This window comes from Argopecten irradians, chromosome 6 (genome assembly GCF_041381155.1).
Source record: "Argopecten irradians isolate NY chromosome 6, Ai_NY, whole genome shotgun sequence".
NCBI classification, from domain to species: Eukaryota; Metazoa; Mollusca; class Bivalvia; order Pectinida; family Pectinidae; genus Argopecten; species Argopecten irradians.
This window is the reverse complement of record NC_091139.1, coordinates 9,149,600-9,167,641: the sequence shown is the minus strand read 5'-3', so window position 1 is coordinate 9,167,641 and position 18,042 is coordinate 9,149,600. Positions and strand designations below refer to the sequence as shown.

At 34.3% G+C, this 18,042-nt stretch overlaps 1 protein-coding gene across 4 annotated transcripts in view; it reads right to left on the bottom strand.

The window, feature by feature from the left end:
- Positions 1-18,042, bottom strand: part of LOC138324914 (cadherin EGF LAG seven-pass G-type receptor 1-like) — an 81,719-nt gene that overhangs the window by 41,961 nt on the left and 21,716 nt on the right. For 3 of the 4 annotated variants that reach the window (XM_069270150.1, XM_069270153.1, XM_069270154.1), the window contains exons 2-4: positions 17,305-17,386; positions 5,361-6,217; positions 2,953-3,044 (exon numbers count right to left, since the gene is read on the bottom strand). In XM_069270150.1, coding sequence (XP_069126251.1) covers positions 2,953-3,044; positions 5,361-6,040 — 772 coding nt within the window. In that variant the 5' untranslated portion in view covers positions 6,041-6,217; positions 17,305-17,386. The remainder of the gene's footprint in view (positions 1-2,952; positions 3,045-5,360; positions 6,218-17,304; positions 17,387-18,042) is intronic. The other variant, XM_069270151.1, reaches the window with a different exon arrangement.

Sequence of the window (18,042 nt, the reverse complement as noted above, 5' to 3'; positions counted from 1 at the left end):
CGAAGACACACGAGACCCTTCCAAACACCACCACCGTGGGTTATTTAGTTGGGCGCCAATTTTGTAACAGGAGAGGAGAAAATGTAGCGGCCAGACCGGGATTCGAACCCGGGACCCTCAGAATACTAGCCGAGTGCTCTACCGACTGAGCTACCTGGGCACCGATGATCCACCCAGTCCAATCCCGCTACACTTGTATAATGAATTCCAAAAGTCTACACTGCAACTTAATACACTTCCCCTTGTGCAGATATTTATTACAACTTTTATAGCTGACATGGTCTGGTATAACGGCGTTAAGGCATTGTATTCGGCTTGAAGGTAAGACGAGAGTTACTAAGGTAACACGAGAGTTACTTAAAGTAACGCGAGAGCTTATTCAGGATCTGACAACTTTGAAAATTAATCGATTTAAGTGTCACTTTAACAGATGAGACTCATACTCCACCTCCTTCACGATTTCACAAAGCACTCACTTATTCCGACACTTTCGTCAATACGATCTGAGGTCAAGATTTACTTTACTGTTAATGCGGTAAAAGCAAAACGGCTAGGAAGGATATCTACAGTAAAGAAATGATTAATGTTATTTATCACAAATAGTCTGCCTATACCAAACAAATAATAGCGCGGATCACGCAACATAGCCAAGTATCACATAATACGAGAAATATACTTTAACAAAAAAACATTCGGTATGTCTCTTTTTCAGTCAGACGTCGGTCTACAGAGGAAATACAGATGGAAACTGTCTCAGTGACATTAATGTATCACATTACCGGAAAAAGGGTCAGTTTCCATTTACTTGTAATCTTTTATCATGCAAGAATTACCGCTTTATATAGACATTCTATAACATTCAATTTCCTTTTACTAATAATCCTTTACCATACAAGAATTACCGCTTACATAGACATTCTATAAATTCAAATATTTGTGTACGATGCAAATTTTTGAAATGAATACCCCGAGAAGTACACATCAACATTATTTTTTATCCTGAAAATCTTTCTTTATAATTGAGTGTTATTGGCATTTTTTGAATACGAAAAGGAATGGAAGGAAGGAAATGAAAGGAAATGCATCATAAACTATATACAGATTGATATTGTTTGATGGGCTTACACTGTTCTTTATTCGGATTAATTTTTATTTCAATATTTGTCAAGTTATTCATGCGACATCACGGACACTACAATTAAATGTTATATCCTAAAATTATTTACTTGATTAGGCAATCTGTATATTCTCATTTTACATGCTATCAAAAAATGAATGAAAAGTCAGAGAAGAAATCACAATTAGAACAAGTTAATGGGCCATGAGAAATTTCCCAACTATGTTAGGTATCTAAATCATCTAAATGAACAACTTTATTTGAATCTAACTAATTGATTAGTCTAGCAACTAATTTTTCTATATTTCAAACAATAGCAAATCTGACGCATTCTATACTACAGAAACAACTGTATGACGTAATATTCTGCATGACGGTGCTTACGTTGCCGTATAAAAATGAAACAAAACCCTTCAGTACTTTATGAGAAATAGCTTCGTTATAACAAAACGTTAATTATCAAGATGGCGCCATGTCGACTAGCTTGCTGTCCGCCCCGTTCCGATTTGCAATAGATATAATTATCCAATTGTTTGTAGTAGCCATTAATAAATGAAACTGTTTATACAACAGAGAATATCTCTTCCCCTGATACTGCCATAATAAATAAATTTTAAAAATAACGGAGCATTTTTATTACAAAGGAATTTAAGTTCAGTACTTGGAGACAAATCAGCATACATAAAACATCATAAGTAACCTTATTAAAACTTTAATTAGGTGCACATACACAAAAACAAGTCAAGGGATTGGTCTGCTTGAAACAATGGCGACACGAAGGATCCGCGGCCAATCTATTATGCATGCACTATGACAAGGCTGTCTCTGCAAATCATATTGCGCATGCATGATGTAGCTTGTAATATCAGACAGGCATGATGTATGGGGAAATCGGCACTTAAACATGTTGACACTTAAATCGTTTCTCCAATCAATTACGAAAACAAGATGGTTAACAGGCTTTTGATTTATTTGCTTATCGCGACTAAAATTTGAAGAGTTAGAATATTAGGTTTTAACGTGCATGTACTGAAATAATGCATATTGACAATAGATGGCGGTGCCATCATATATCTATATACAGTGGGACCCACTTAATTTGAAATCGGTTATATTGAAATAATGCTCAATAAAATCCATTTTCTCTCTTGGTTATAAGGAAATCAGGACTTTCCAGTCCCCGAGGACTTCAACATACCCAAGTTCCACGGTAGATAATTATATTTGTGCAGAAAATGTGTTTTGTTATCGTTATTGTATTCAGCAACAATACACAATCTTAGTCATAAGGGGAAAGGTCATAATTATATATGATACATACAATACTTTCTGTTATCTAACTATGTTCGGTTATACTGCATGTTTCATGAAAGAACGAATACCATATCTATTTTTTTAATTAAAGTGACAAACACATTAGATTTTGGAATACCGTTAATAATATTAAAACATACACCATTTGTCGTTTAATATTGCCATTGCAAATCAGTTCTAAAAACCAAACTGTTATGTTATATCTGCTTTATCAACCCAACTTATAGTTATATAGAATAATGTACATTAAACCACATGTAATATGTCTTAATTACAATACCTGTCTTACAGAAACTTATTAGTTATGATGCGCTGTATGCAAATGATGATTTTGACGCAGTATGCGTCACGTACAAATTCTGATTCACGGTTAATATAACACTACAATAATACACCTGCGAGGAAGGCCTGGAGCATATGTTGCTATGGTAAGCCAATTAACGTGTGAAATATTGCTTTTTCAGTAAGGCAGGGCACAAAAACGATAAAATAACTTGCTGATAAAAATATAAATGACCTACTTTCTGACATGATGTCGCCGGTTTCCTCGCACTTTGTTCCATAAAACCCCTCGGGACACTCGCAGTAGTTGACATAGGTTCCATAAAAGTACCTGTAAAACGATATTGAAAGTGTTTCGATAACAACCGGCGGTTATATATATAAGGTTCATTATTTGAAATATCTCGTAAAATCATATGACTTTTCAATTAAATGGCAGTAAATCATATTCGTCAGATGATGGTATTAATTCCTATGGTGACATATCAGTCTTCAATAACATACTGATGACAGCGTATCCACTGATGACGAAAACTATCAACTTTAATACTGAAGGCGGAAGATAAGGAAGAAATAAGGCTTTATGCACGTGAATGTCCACTTTATGACCCTTTTGCCCTATCTTTGTATAAAGGGGTTCTTACTACTTTGCTGCATATTTATTATATTAATATAAATTTCTATATTTTAACAGATAACTTTTTACACCTTTGTACTACTAGTGAAGGTGAATTTTATGTAGCCATTTATAACTCAAATGAATGACAGTATTCGCTTTCAATCATGGTTTCTATTATTATTATAACCCAATTTTACAAACTGAGAAAATCCTTTTAAGTCATTGATGCAGAGCTGAACACTACATTACACTTACGATTTATAGTATATTTAATAAACTTAAATTCTAGTTTAATTGCTCAAGTAGACAAGTAATAAAAGAGAAACTGGTTTTTCGAAACTGGCGTCTCTAAATAGAATGTATATAGAATTAAATGTTCATAGCTGTATTTACTTCTCGTTTAGATTCTCCTTATCCCCTCCCTATCCAACCTCATCAAGACGGACGGAAATTATAGCCCTTCTATTCAGCTTGATCTAATAATCTGCATTTGCACATTATTACTTTATCTGTTCTTGCGGGTAGGTATTGAGCGTTACGTCATGTTTTCGTGAACCTAATGACGACTTTTTTTCGGGTAGAATGACGTAATGACTCATATAATGATGTCACTTAACCTGCAAAAAATCCATTGTCTGTATTCAGATGATGTATCAAACTGATTAATCAATGCACTTTACAATTAAAGTAATCTATGTAATTATCAACATACTTTCGTAATAGCAAAGACTCTACAACTAAACTATTTCTCCTTGGATGTAAAAATGTCTGTCTCTCACACCTGTATATCTGACATCAAGACTAAATGATATATGTAACTTGGTATGAATTACACCTTTTTTCCTGTAACGTTCAGTGATTGTAATAATGATTGTCACTAAGAAGTCACGATGACTTTTGACGGTACTGTGTTTTTATTGCTACATTTAAGTGACTTTTTACAAATAGGATATACGCTTGACACTTCATTCACTTGTACACGTTACATTACTGACAGTTTATACCTTGTCCATAAAGCTGTCATGGCGCCTACATTTACCAGGTTTAATTAACATTTTCGGTCAGAATACTTTGTTTAAGTATTATTTTTTATGAATGATCAATATAGTTTGTTACATGACAAATCAGGTGTGATTAATATCGGTACGGTTCGTCTAGACGCGTTGTTTACATTGTAACAATATCAAATAAATAAAACGTAAAAATGATGTAATTATTATCATTAAAATGTGATTTATATCGATCAAGAATTTAATGACACAAGAATTAACATTTGAAATGAAGGACTTTTATGCATCGTAGAAGATATCACATAAAAAAATTGATAAACCCCGAAGCGGTTTTTGATACGAGCACACTCAGCAGAATATTTATCTCTAAGCGTTATAATAATCCTTATAGTTTAATCAAGTATAGATTATACTACAAAACATTGAGGGACTATTTTCTATAAAATCACCACGCTGTTGATTTAGCTAATCAGAAGATTAGTTTATGTTATATTTGCATATAGCTGAGTTGTCTGTCCTTACGCGTAGGTATTGATTGTGACGTCATGTTTTTGCTAGCGTAACGTCGAATTTTCCTAGAAAAAACGTCATTATGAATACATACCCACAAGGGAGATAACTTTGTAATATTCAATTAAATGATTTCATGTTGATATATACAAATATGTATAAATATATTACACATAGACCCCTAAAAACAATACAGAGAAATGAGAACTATGTCATCGCCCGTCGTCCAAGCCATGTAGCTATCAAACAGTTATCGTGTTGCCTTCTATGATTTATAGTTCACAGTAAATGGTGCATTTAACTTTCTAAAAGTTTGATATAAAATGTTATCGTTAATCGACTGTTACACATATGTATATGATTAAAATGTAGCCCTTTTAGGTTAAGTATTTGTTAATGTGTATAAGGTCCGAATTTCTCTGATAAAAAGGTTTGCAAGGACAATTCTTGCTCAATATAGATACATCAATAATGATTTTTTTCTATGATCGTCAAATAAACTATTTACCTGCACTTCCCGCCATTTTCGCACATGTTGATGTTGTTGAGGGGGTCACAGTGAGGACCAAACTGACACATATCTCCAAAGTAGTCCTGGAAACATTCACATTTATATACAGAATAATCCGCTGTGGCTATACAGTTCCCTAGAAAGGAACACGACTGCACGTAGCATGTGTTTTTCGTGATGTTGCTCTGTTTATCTACAAATTCATACGTGATATTAAATCCATACACGTCCATAAAGTGGTCCAGGACGCGCATGTGTATATTGCCCATTTCCTGTACGGAGAAGCGGAGCACAACATACTGTTTGTGACCTGCGACTCCCCAGATGTTTTCCTCGTATTTGACGGTGGCCAGTTTATTTTCCCCGGCGTAGGGTGTTCCGGCGTCTTTGTAGTAGTCATACTCAAACACATGGAAGTGACCTCTCAGGTAATATTGTGTGAAATATATCATTACCTTCTTGTCGAGAGGAGCTTTGATGACCCATTCACACAGGATAGGGGTCGGGAACGGATCGGGGAAGTTTGGGGAATGTATGACCCCTTTCGATGCATTTAGAAAACCTCCACAATTGGTGAAGCGCGTGCTTGATACGCCACATATCACTCCGCATGTTATGAAAACTATCGTGACCTTGAATGCAAGGTCAACTATCCCTAGAGAAATAAAATTTCTCATCGAGAACTCTAAGCATTCCTTTGAAACATCAATTAATGTTCGTAAATCTCTGACGCAGTAAGCTCCACAGGTTGGTGTATTCCGACCAGTTTATTTAGTAGTCATATGGTTCAGCATGTCTGTGTACCAAGGTCAAGTAGCCAGGTGCAATATGGTGTCCATCCGGAGGCGCTTAGTCTAAAACACACAAAAGGTTACAATTAACCGTAAACAAAAACGGTATCAATAGTACTAAAATACCTAAATGAACCACCATCCACTTTGTAATTATCTAAATATAATTTACATATTGCTTTTATTTTCTCTTTTATTGCTTCAAATATTTCTTGGGTTTTTCATACAAATAACTGTAACGCAGAATGCTTGCTCCTACAAATCGCGAAAATAAGCACTCGCGAAAAATTCCAATTTTACAGTAGTTGTGACAAGAAATAAGGCATCACTCTGCTTATCTAATATTTTTGCCTCTGACAAATAAGTATTTGGTGACGTAACCATGACCTTTGATATTTTGTGACGACTGTGTGTTTTTTTTCTTATTATGCAACGGGTGTATTTGATTAGATGATGTGTAGCAGTTAGGATGTACGTGTTTAAAGTGAACAGTCGGGCAAGGATGGATAAAGTTGGTGAAAATGGTGTGAATGTATCCAGTATTATTTCTTATGAAATAGAAAAATAAAATCTCTCGTCAAAATCTGTCTGCGTACGAAAAAATTAATTTAAAGTATGGGAATTCTAAAACGTCCTCCCGGCTCACTAACGTCTGTGGTTACATTTCCACGCAGCCTCGCTTTCAATGCTTTCAACTTTTCTTTACTTTAATGGTCAGAACTGCGAAACTAAGCAGAACTTGACCGTCCTATTAATATGTGAGAACTTTTGGAAGGCCAATGAACGCATTTAGACTGGTTTTCTTTGCCCGACTATTCACTTTAACATGTATTTCATCGTTACATATATAAATCAGTATCGTTTTGTTAAGGTAAAAATGCTTTTAAGTCAACATCAAACATCAAAACGGAATTAGCTAATACATTTAGCCAAACAGCACCAGACTGTCATTCGTGAGACACTGGTAATCTATAATAACATTGATTTAATTGTCACCAACATCATTTTGATGTTCGCATTTCATTTACTAATCCTAATTTCAAATGGGTTCTCCGCATCGGAAAAGAAAACGCGCATCGAAAAACTGACATGAAATGTTCGGAGAGTCTCCCCGCAGGAATACTAATCGGACAGGGTCAGTGCCCTAGGCATTTTTTAAAGTAGTTTACAAATGCTGAAAGGCTGTCGACTTCGAGCTGAACCAATTAGGTAATAGAACTGAAAGTCCATACTTTGAATTTTTTTTTTTTTGTGATTTTGAGTTGTGATAAATCATTGAAAAACATGACAAGATAATATTATGCTCTCCTGTGAAAATGGATTTTTTGTTTTATCAGTTATTTCATAATTCAATTAATCATCAAAACGTTACAAAATAACGTTATTTAAAGTATGGGTTGATAAATGATAGCACGATGACAACCCATGACACAGGTTATAATCTTTAAATTACGAAGATCAAAGAGAAGCATAAACGATGATGAGAATTGACATTATAGCTGTAAGTATTCAACTGATCTTGTATTCATAAAACCACTCTAAGTATACATTAGTTTGAATATAAGTTATATTAAACATACTAAGTGTTGCTGAAGCAATACATATCCCCTACCGATCAACGCCATCTATACACCGCCCTTAACATAGATTTAGCCATCCCCAAACCATTTGTGGTTATAAGATGTCCACGGGAAAACCAATCAGGAAAGGATGACTTGTGTCCAGACAATTATATTAAAAATAGCGACCGTGAGTGACCTTTTTATTCACCTGACAAGCATTGATGTAACGCGAACGCATCCTAGATATTTCGATTTCAAAGAAGCTGTAATTCTGTGGAAAGCAATGACCATACGAACTCGGCAAATTTCTGATAAGGTTCTTTTAATAATAATCTGTTTTAGTTACAGTGACCTCTGTAGTTGACTTTTTGACTACATTTAGTACTGTGTTATCTCTAGATAGTCTGTGATTTGCTCTCTTTTTGTCTTATAAAAATAATTTATAGTGTTCTTTATTTTTTTCTAAATAGCTCGTAAGGCTCCGATTCTAAATAGCTCGTAAGGCTCCGAGTTGTTCCAATCTATTCCTAATTCGTATCACTGATGTTGATCACGTGATGCGACTTGAGAGGCTCTGTACGGCTATCGCCGATGTCGGTCACATGATGCTACATGGGTTTCCGATATTAACCGAACGTTTTAGATATGACGTTGATCTGTGGCGGTTTTCAAAATGCGCGACATTTCATCCAACATTACCCTCTATCTATTGATGAGATTACAACAGCAAACAAATGCAAGATTTCCCGTGTAATATATGTTAACAGTGAGAATTCATTTCGATGTTCTGCCGTCTGGCGCAGTGATAGTCAACTAACGCGCGGTTATTAGGACGACGGCGGTAAACGTAAGACGATCCGCGTTATGAAATTTGATTTACTTTAATTACATTGTTCTGAAGGTGATGATAAGTGTATAATTAACTTTTGCGACTCTCCAAAATAAGAAATCTCGTTTTACATACCTATTTAAAAAAACAAAACCCATTTCGGAAAGGTAGTGGGCCTTTAATGGATTAGGAACGTTAACGTATTTGCTAATACTAAATAGTTTTATGACTTAGAATATTGTTTTTAAGTTTATTTTTTATCAAAGGGTTAACACTGTATAAAACACTATGGGGACCATTAAATATTTATAGCACATGCCTTTGTAGTTTATCATTACTATTTCAAAGGTATTTCATGGGTTCTGAGTCAGAGTTTAGATTTATGTGTAAATTAAATGGTATTTGTAACAAACCCTTCCTAAAATCAGAATATGTTACATCTGAGCTGAATACTATTTTCAACTTTCATTTCAAAAGTTAATCCCACAAAAAAAAAACATCTTTGGTGATTTAATCAAATGCCTACAGAGTAAGTATTTAAAGTCTCACGCAGGTAGTAAACCGCATCCAATTAATAAACTCTATTGGATGTGACACAACGCTTTGTTGATTGTAAGCCAACGGAGATTTGACAGCTACGAGATTTTGTTTTAAAATCATTTCCGTTTTCCTTTGTTTGATTAAACCATGCTAGATGCTAACTTTGAAGCCAGAACAAATACGGACAACATATCATGGTGAAAATCAGAAAATGTCAAACGATCAGCAATCATTCGACTAATGTATTTCGGTTTTTATTTTTCATTTCAATCGAAAGTTATTTAAATAGGAATCCCACTGATACCAGGAAAACTTATATAATCGAAATCGAAGTTTCCTTAGATCCTCAGGGAGAATGTGACTTTTTCCTGCCATAGAAGTAAAACTAAACTGAACACTGTCTGGCTGTTATTACACAACTTTTTATACGCCTCGACTCCGCTGTGAAATGACGATAACCGTTACCAAGAAAAAACATATCGTGTTGATGACAGTTCGCCTGCATTGTTTCCTACACTTCCATTGTATATGGATATTAACCTAGAATCAGTGTGTTAAATCTTGACCCTCGTCCTACGTATCTGAAAAAAAATATTATGGGAGCACTTTTGGAGGGGAAATGTTTTTGAAGATTGATACAAAAGTTAATTTGATTTATCTCACAAAAACCTCGTTGCTGATGTCGGCGTCAACACAGAAATCGACGCGCAGCAGTCTCCATCTGTTGGCGTTGTCATAGTGATGACGCTGTATGTCGTCTGCTTTATGGAGGCAGCAGATATATCAAAATAAAAACCAAATCGCAACTTCTTCAAATATTTCTCAAATTTTAGGTAGCAAATTATTTCAAGTACAAATTGAATGACAAAAATCATGAAGCATATCAACCAAAGTATGCAACTATCAGGATAAAATCAGCATGAACCTGAACATCAGAAGAGATTAAAACTGTTCCTGAAAAGATGAAGGCACTACCACGCCAAATAATAGCATATCAAGTGGGACTCGAGCCAAAATGAACATTACTGTAGTATACACATTCAAAATAAACAATACTCTGATACCAAGCAATGGAGCAGAGTGACATCAAGCCTACAATTGAAATCAGTATAACCTTGAACCAAAGGAGCAGAAAACATCAAAGCAAAATCAGTGATAATCAAAAAGTCTACAAATCGAATCAGTTTTAACTTAGGCGGCACTTGGTTGCAAAAGAAATCATTATTATTCTGGAACAAAGCGGCTGTAAGCCTACAGCTAACATCAGTAATAATTTTGACCTTTTTGACAAAAGCCTACAAATCGAATCGGCTTTAACCTAAGTGGCACTTTGGTTACAACTGAAGTCACTATCTGAAGCTGGATGAATGCTTTTAATAGTTAAGGTCATTTCCAGGACAGTGTCTCTTATATTTAGAATAAGCAAAGCGGCCTTAAACTTAAATCAGTATACATTTGTAACTCTGGTCCAAAGCCACCAACACATAGAACTGAAAAACCAAAGCGGCAGTATGCCAACAACTGAAATCAGTATTACTCTGTAGCAATGCGGTATTAAGCCTGGTATTAGACCTGAGCGTCCGTAAGCCTACCTCTGAAATCCACATCACTCTTGAACAAACTGACATTAGTTCTATATTTGAAATAGTATTACTGCGGCGGTCACAAACGCTCTCGAACATGTCACTTACAACTTGTAAAACCCCCTAGATTAATCTTTTAGTGTATGTCGAACAAAGCAATGGTTTCGTGATATCATTAGCTTATTGGCTTTTGAACTGGTTTTTGTCGAAGCCATTTGATCTTAGAAAATGCATCATGTAACATTGGTATTTCTTCTAAAGGCAAATTCACTGTACTTTATGGTTGCAATGGTTTGTTTTGTTGTGCATGCAGTGGAAATAAATTATCGAAATATCTCATGATATTATTCTGATTCATACAAAACGTGTCTCTTTCTCAAACTCAAGTAATTCTCAACAGATAACGCCGAGTATTGCATGTGTTTGAAGAGTGCGTTCCACCAGTTTTGTCTGAAGTTCGCTTTTTACCAATCTTTGTCAGCATAGCGGACAGATACATGTTAAAATGTTATGACATATTTGTACATAAGTATCATTATGTGTGTTCGCCGTTTATTAATGCTTTAAAATATAAAAGCGTGGATATATGTAGATACTTGTTGACTTTGAGCCATTCCCTACCAAAGACTTGGCGTTAAGATAATGCATTAACATCCTAGAGAGGCGGAGATTATTATCCGCATTTTAATGATCCTTATTTAAAGGGTAACCGAATTTTATAGTCGTGATCTGAGGAATATTTGAGAATCTGTGTGGTAATAAAGAATATCTAATTAAGAACCAAACCAGTAATCAGGCATAGAAACAATAAAACGAAATATTACATAAACGTGGAGCTAAAAATGGTGAATTCAATTCCGGTGAGTAGATCTTTTAAAGATAAGTCACTAGGTTTTATCCTTTGACGTAGCCATTAGGACGGACGACAGCTGTATTGTTACATAAAAACAAACTAACAGGGTTATCACGCATGCAGCGTGTATTCATTTAAAGCTAAAAAAAGTCATTTATAAAGACACACTAACAGGTTATTACGAATGCAGCGTGTATTCATTAACGGCTAAAAATAGTCATTTATAAAGACACACTAACAGGATTATTACGAATGCAGCGTGTATTCATTAACGGCTAAAAATAGTCATTTATAAAGACTCACTAACAGGGTTATTACGAATGCAGGGTGTATTCATTTACGGCTAAAAATAGTCATTTATAGAGCTTAATTGAGATTATACGCCATCTACAATTATACTGATATATACGTCATTCGGGGCTAAATTGTGAAATTCATCCTTTATAAAGTTAAATTGTATGTTACGTCATTTACGATACGTTATGCAAAAACTTCACTCAAAGCTAAAAAAGAGATACGTCATTCAACGCTAAGTTGTGATATACGTTATTTAAAACTAAATTTAGACATACGTCATTCAAACCTTGATTGAAAGAAACGTCACTCAAACTTAACTCAAGAACAGGTCACTTGAAGCTAAATTGAGGAAATGAGTCCTTTAAAGCTAAATTGAAAGATACATGATTTACTGCTAAATAGAAAGAAACGTCATTTACAGCTACCTGTGAGATACGTCATTCGAAAGCTAACATGGAAGAAACGTCATTTACAGCTTTGAAAGAAATGGCATTTTAAGCTAAATCGAGAAATATATCCTCCCTCCAATACTAAATTGAACGAACCGTCGCGTCATCCAAAATTCAATTGCGAGATATATCATTCAAAGCTAAGTTTAGAATTACATCATTAACTGCCCAAATTGAAAGATATTTTGTTCAAAGCTAAATTAAGAGATACATCAATCAAAGCTAAAATGCAAGAAACATCATTCATATCAGTATTGCTTGCAAAGCTAAAATGTTAAATACGTCATTCAAAACTTAATTGAGTGATAAACATTGTACATAATTCACCACTAAATTGATAGGCACGTCATTTAAAGCTACCTTGTGAGATACGTCTTTTACCAAGCCAAATTGAGAAATACGTCATTCAAATCTATTGTGTGAAATACGTCATTCAAATCTAGTCATTCAAATCTATTGTGTGAAATACGCCATTCAAATCTATTGTGTGAAAACCGTTATCCAAAGCAAAATTTGTGAAATACGTCCTTTAGGGCTAAAATGAGAAGTACGACATTTAAATTCATCAAAAATGTTTTGGTTTTTTATCGACAAAAAACCCAATACATCAGCCGTGTTATCATATCGAATTATAATGTACTAAATCACACTTCACTATAGACGGAGAAAAACCTGGTATATGACTAAACATGTGTGTCATGAGGGGGTGTAATGAAGCTAACAAGCGACTGCTAATTCTATGTAAGCCAACCGTATATCAAAGAACATTAACAGATTAATGCAACATTAGTCTCGATAGTTGTATACAAATCCTGTGTTTGTCGGTACGTAGCAAGTCTATTATATTAATGAGAAACATTTCGTCACAGATGAACTACATCCATCTTTATCACATCATGTGGAAACAACCATTGTACATGTTTTAAGTGCAAAACTGGGGAACCAGGCAAGACTGCTGAACATTTAGTGGTGTTTAGAAAACAGTTGGAGAAAGGGATTCTATTTCTCACTCGGTTCAATACTGTAGTGCTCACAATGGTAGTATATTATTCATGAAATTAAACATGTCTTCTTTATAATGAGATACAAATTCACCTGCAAATGTAAAATGTCAAATTAAGATGTAGTATTACGACAAATCAACCATTGAACATGTTAATAAATCTAAATGTGTCGACATCGTTGCACTAACATTGACGCGCGGTGTGTAGACAACAGCAACATTTAACATATTTACATCATTATCTTAACTTTATAACGACATTACGTCTGATCACAACTGTAGCATGTTTACATTATATTGATAATCGGATTGATAACTGATTATAACTCTACCATGTTTAGGTCATAACGACTTCACGTTTGTCGACAAAGATTGCATGTTAACGTTATAATGTATTAGTTTGTCAACTAATTTAGCATATCTACGTTTAATATAATTGTATGAAGGGTATCGACAACTTAAGCATGTCTATGTTACAATGTATGAAGTTTATCGACAACTTTAGCATGTCTATGTTACAATTGTATGAAGTTTGTCGACAACTTTAGCATATCTATGTTACAATTGTATGAAGTTTATCGACAACTTTAGCATGTCTATGTTACAATGTATGAAGTTTATCGACAACTTTATCATGTCTATGTTATAATTGTATGAAGTTTATCGACAACTTTATCATGTCTATGTTATAATTGTATGAAGTTTATCGACAACTTTAGCATGTCTATGTTACAATGTATGAAGTTTATCGACAACTTTATCATGTCTATGTTATAATTGTATGAAGTTTATCGACAACTTTATCATGTCTATGTTACAATCGTATGAAGTTTATCGACAACTTTAGCATGTCTATGTTACAATTGTATGAAGTTTATCGACAACTTTATCATGTCTATGTTATAATTGTATGAAGTTTATCGACAACTTTATCATGTCTATGTTACAATGTATGAAGTTTATCGACAACTTTAGCATATCTATGTTACAATCGTATGAAGTTTATCGACAACTTTAGCATGTCAATGTTATAACTGTATGACGTTTATCGACAACTTTATCATGTCTATGTTATAATTGTATGAAGTTTATCGACAACTTTAGCATGTCTATGTTACAATCGTATGAAGTTTATCGACAACTTTAGCATGTCAATGTTATAATAGTATGAAGTTTATCGACAACTTTATCATGTCTATGTTATAATTGTATGAAGTTTATCGACAACTTTATCATGTCTATGTTACAATGTATAAAGTTTATCGACAACTTTATCATGTCTATGTTATAATTATATGAAGTTTATCGACAACTTTATCATGTCTATGTTACAATCGTATGAAGTTTATCGACAACTTTAGCATGTCAATGTTATAACTGTATGAAGTTTATCGACAACTTTAGCATGTCAATGTTATAACTGTATGAAGTTTATCGACAACTTTATCATGTCTATGTTACAATTGCATAAAGTTTATTGAAACTTTAGCATGTCTATGTTATAATTGTATTATTTTTTTTCTAAAACAGTAGTATGTTTATGACATGATGGCATTAGAGTCATTTGAAATGTAGACATTATGAAGCTAATTGACATTGAGCGTACAGACAGCCAGAAGGGAAAAGATAGGATGTTTCCAGCTAACAGTATCTGAGATCCCTACGGGGAAATGACACATTACAATATCTAAACGGATATTAAAACAACCATGCCGCTTTTTTATTATAAAACTTCACAGAATAATTCGGTATCGTGTTAGATATGAAACAGTCACGACATTAAATATATATCTTAGAAACTCGGTTTGATAAAGCACGTGCAGGCCTAACAGAGGCGTTCTGAATATAGATTAACCGATAGAGTATTTAACCGTCAAAGGTGCAAAATTATATAAAGTACGCTTGAAAATATTCAATACACATTTAACACCTAGAGAATACAAAACGAAATGGTTTGATACATGCTGTATAATCAACGTGTCAAATAAGGAGCTAGAGAAACCGTATCACCTACCTCGTTCATCGATTCCCGAGCCGATGCTTGTTTTAATGTCACTATACTTTGTATCTCCACTAGAGCAAGTCGGCCCGACCTGACCCGCTGTAGTGATGCGAGAAGGAAGCCAGGCGTAAACTGTAACACAGCGCTTTCCCGTATACTAACCAGCCACACTCACATGGGTGGTATAAATAGGCGGTTTCAATCTCTCTCTCCACTGGGAGATGTAAGACTGGGATATGTTTTACAGTGGTTGTGTGCTACTGATACATTATACATGAAACCCCAACACAAAACCGCCTTCAAGTTCGCTTTGTTAACGTGCCGTGTTGCCGTTGACCAACAATACATCTTAAACTATTTTTTGTTTATCCTGAATAGCTGACATGCCGCCAGTGAAGACATAATTTACATAATTGGTTTGAAAAGAAACTGAATTTGACAGCAGATAAAAGTTGCCGACACAAGTACAAGCATGGGTGTCGCAATGCGTTACATCAATGCGTTGTGGTGACGATGAACATCATCTTTATTGATGACAAAACCTGACCTAGGGTTGTCGTAACTGTTTTGTAATGTTTTGCTCGCCACCTGTGCATGAAAGGGAACTAACTCCTCTTGATAGAGGACTAGATGGGAGTCATTTTAAACTAACTTGAGATAAAGTGATATGATTTTATCTCTATTTGTCCGCCTCTTTCATCATTGGAATCTTTCTCTGTATATTTTACCTGTTTTTCTAATCTACATCATCATTGAATAACGCCAATTGTGTTGATTAGAACTTCATTGTTATCAGATGGCCCTGTCCTTAACGAGTCGGAGGATCAGGACAAAAACTGATCACAAATTGAGATTTTGACAAACATTTCTCACATTATTGAAGTATGGTAAAATACAGAATGTTTTTATGTCTTCAACTACAAGGTTTCCCTAATATCAATTCTCTATTTCTAGGCATTAGTTTATTCAATTGCTAAGGGGAGATTGTTTTTATTAAAATTAATCAGTCCCAAAACTGTTTATATGATGCATATATTTGTAAAGAAAACTAGATATGTTTAACATACAAACAAGTCTAAAATCCCACAAAGAACAATATCGATTGGTGTCAATAAATATATAAATAAATATAAATAAAAGATAGATATAATAAAATAAATGGAAATAATAACAAAAATGTAATGGACATTTCAGTACATCCCAGCATTTTACGGTCGTGGTTTAATTCTGACACTTGTTTTATTGAATTCAAATGTCTTACATTTTTGCAGCTCAGCAGTCTTTTTCGTTACACAGCTTTTGATTGGATGATGTGATAATAAACGGTGTCTTTAAAGCTACATCATCATCAAACTGACAAACCTATCTATTGAACTGACGTACAGCTAAATGCAATTTGTTACCATCTAACCATGTATTCTCACATAGATAGCCATGTAAGATAGAGTTGTCCCATGAAAGACAGCTATGTAAGATAAATCTATCTTACATAGCTGTGACGTCACAATTGAAAAAACAATGAGATGACGTCATGTCAGCCAAAGTTGACGTCATTTTTCTTCTATTTCGATTGATTTGTCGGATTTATTTACCATTTCATTTGTTTAATTTGCATTTCAAACCGTTTTACCTAAGATTTCTTGTTTATATTTTCAATATAAACCAAACTTTGATGAGTTCTTTCGAATGGCGTTCTTATTTTTAAAATCGATCGATTATTTAAGAAGTTAAGATTTTGTCACAAAATAGCTGCCTCACCTTTCGTGCAAGTAATTCGACAAGCAATGTGAGAAAATAACTCTTTCATATGTAAATTATGTAGGATAGAACTATTCCACCCTCGGGTACAGAATTTTGGGTCAGAAACCTCGGCAAGCCTCGGTTCTGACCCAAAATTCTGTACCCTCGGGTGGAATAGTTCTATCCTACATATGTACATATGAAAGAGTCATATATTCTCTTGACATAGTATACGAGATATAAGGAAAAAATGGGTTGAATAAATGACACCTTGAAATTCATCTCTACTTACCTAGATTTGTAAGATGTGTGTAGTTCAACCCGGCTCTATCCATCAACCGCGAAATTGAAAGACTTCAAAGAACATCGAATCTCTGAAAATACATAGTTATATGAAATAATGTTGTCTTGAGAATGAATTAGATAACGATAATAAGGACAATGGCGATGAAAACGACGACGGCGATAATGATGATGATGATGATTATGATGACGATAAGGATGATGATGATGATAATGATGATGATGATGGCACAGTAATGATGATAAATTTATGAGTAATAAGAAGTATAACTACGATTTGATTCTTCCAAATATGAATCTTGTATACGGAGATTATTGATCAATATTATGTGGACATATCTTGGTGATCTTAGCATAACCCTTGGCTGAGGTTTGGTAGGATTCCAAATACATACACTCTAAGCGATAAAGGTTGTCAATACCTTTGCCAGAAAAGGTTTTCTTAAAACATTGCGGATTTCCCTGGCGCATCGTTTGCTTACACAATCTAAGATTCCTTCTTAGCTGTACGGAAGTAAGAATCTGTGCTTTATACCATTCTAATATCGAACAAAACTGGCAAGATTAAAAAATATTATTATTTCTTGTAATTAGCATCAGTGTTAGCAAAACATGTAATAATGTTCTTTAAAAAGTGGATATTTTAAGTCATACTGAAACAATCTGAAATGATAGATTGTGTCATATTATCAGATGATAGCGAACTTCGTAGTTAAATTCAAAACAG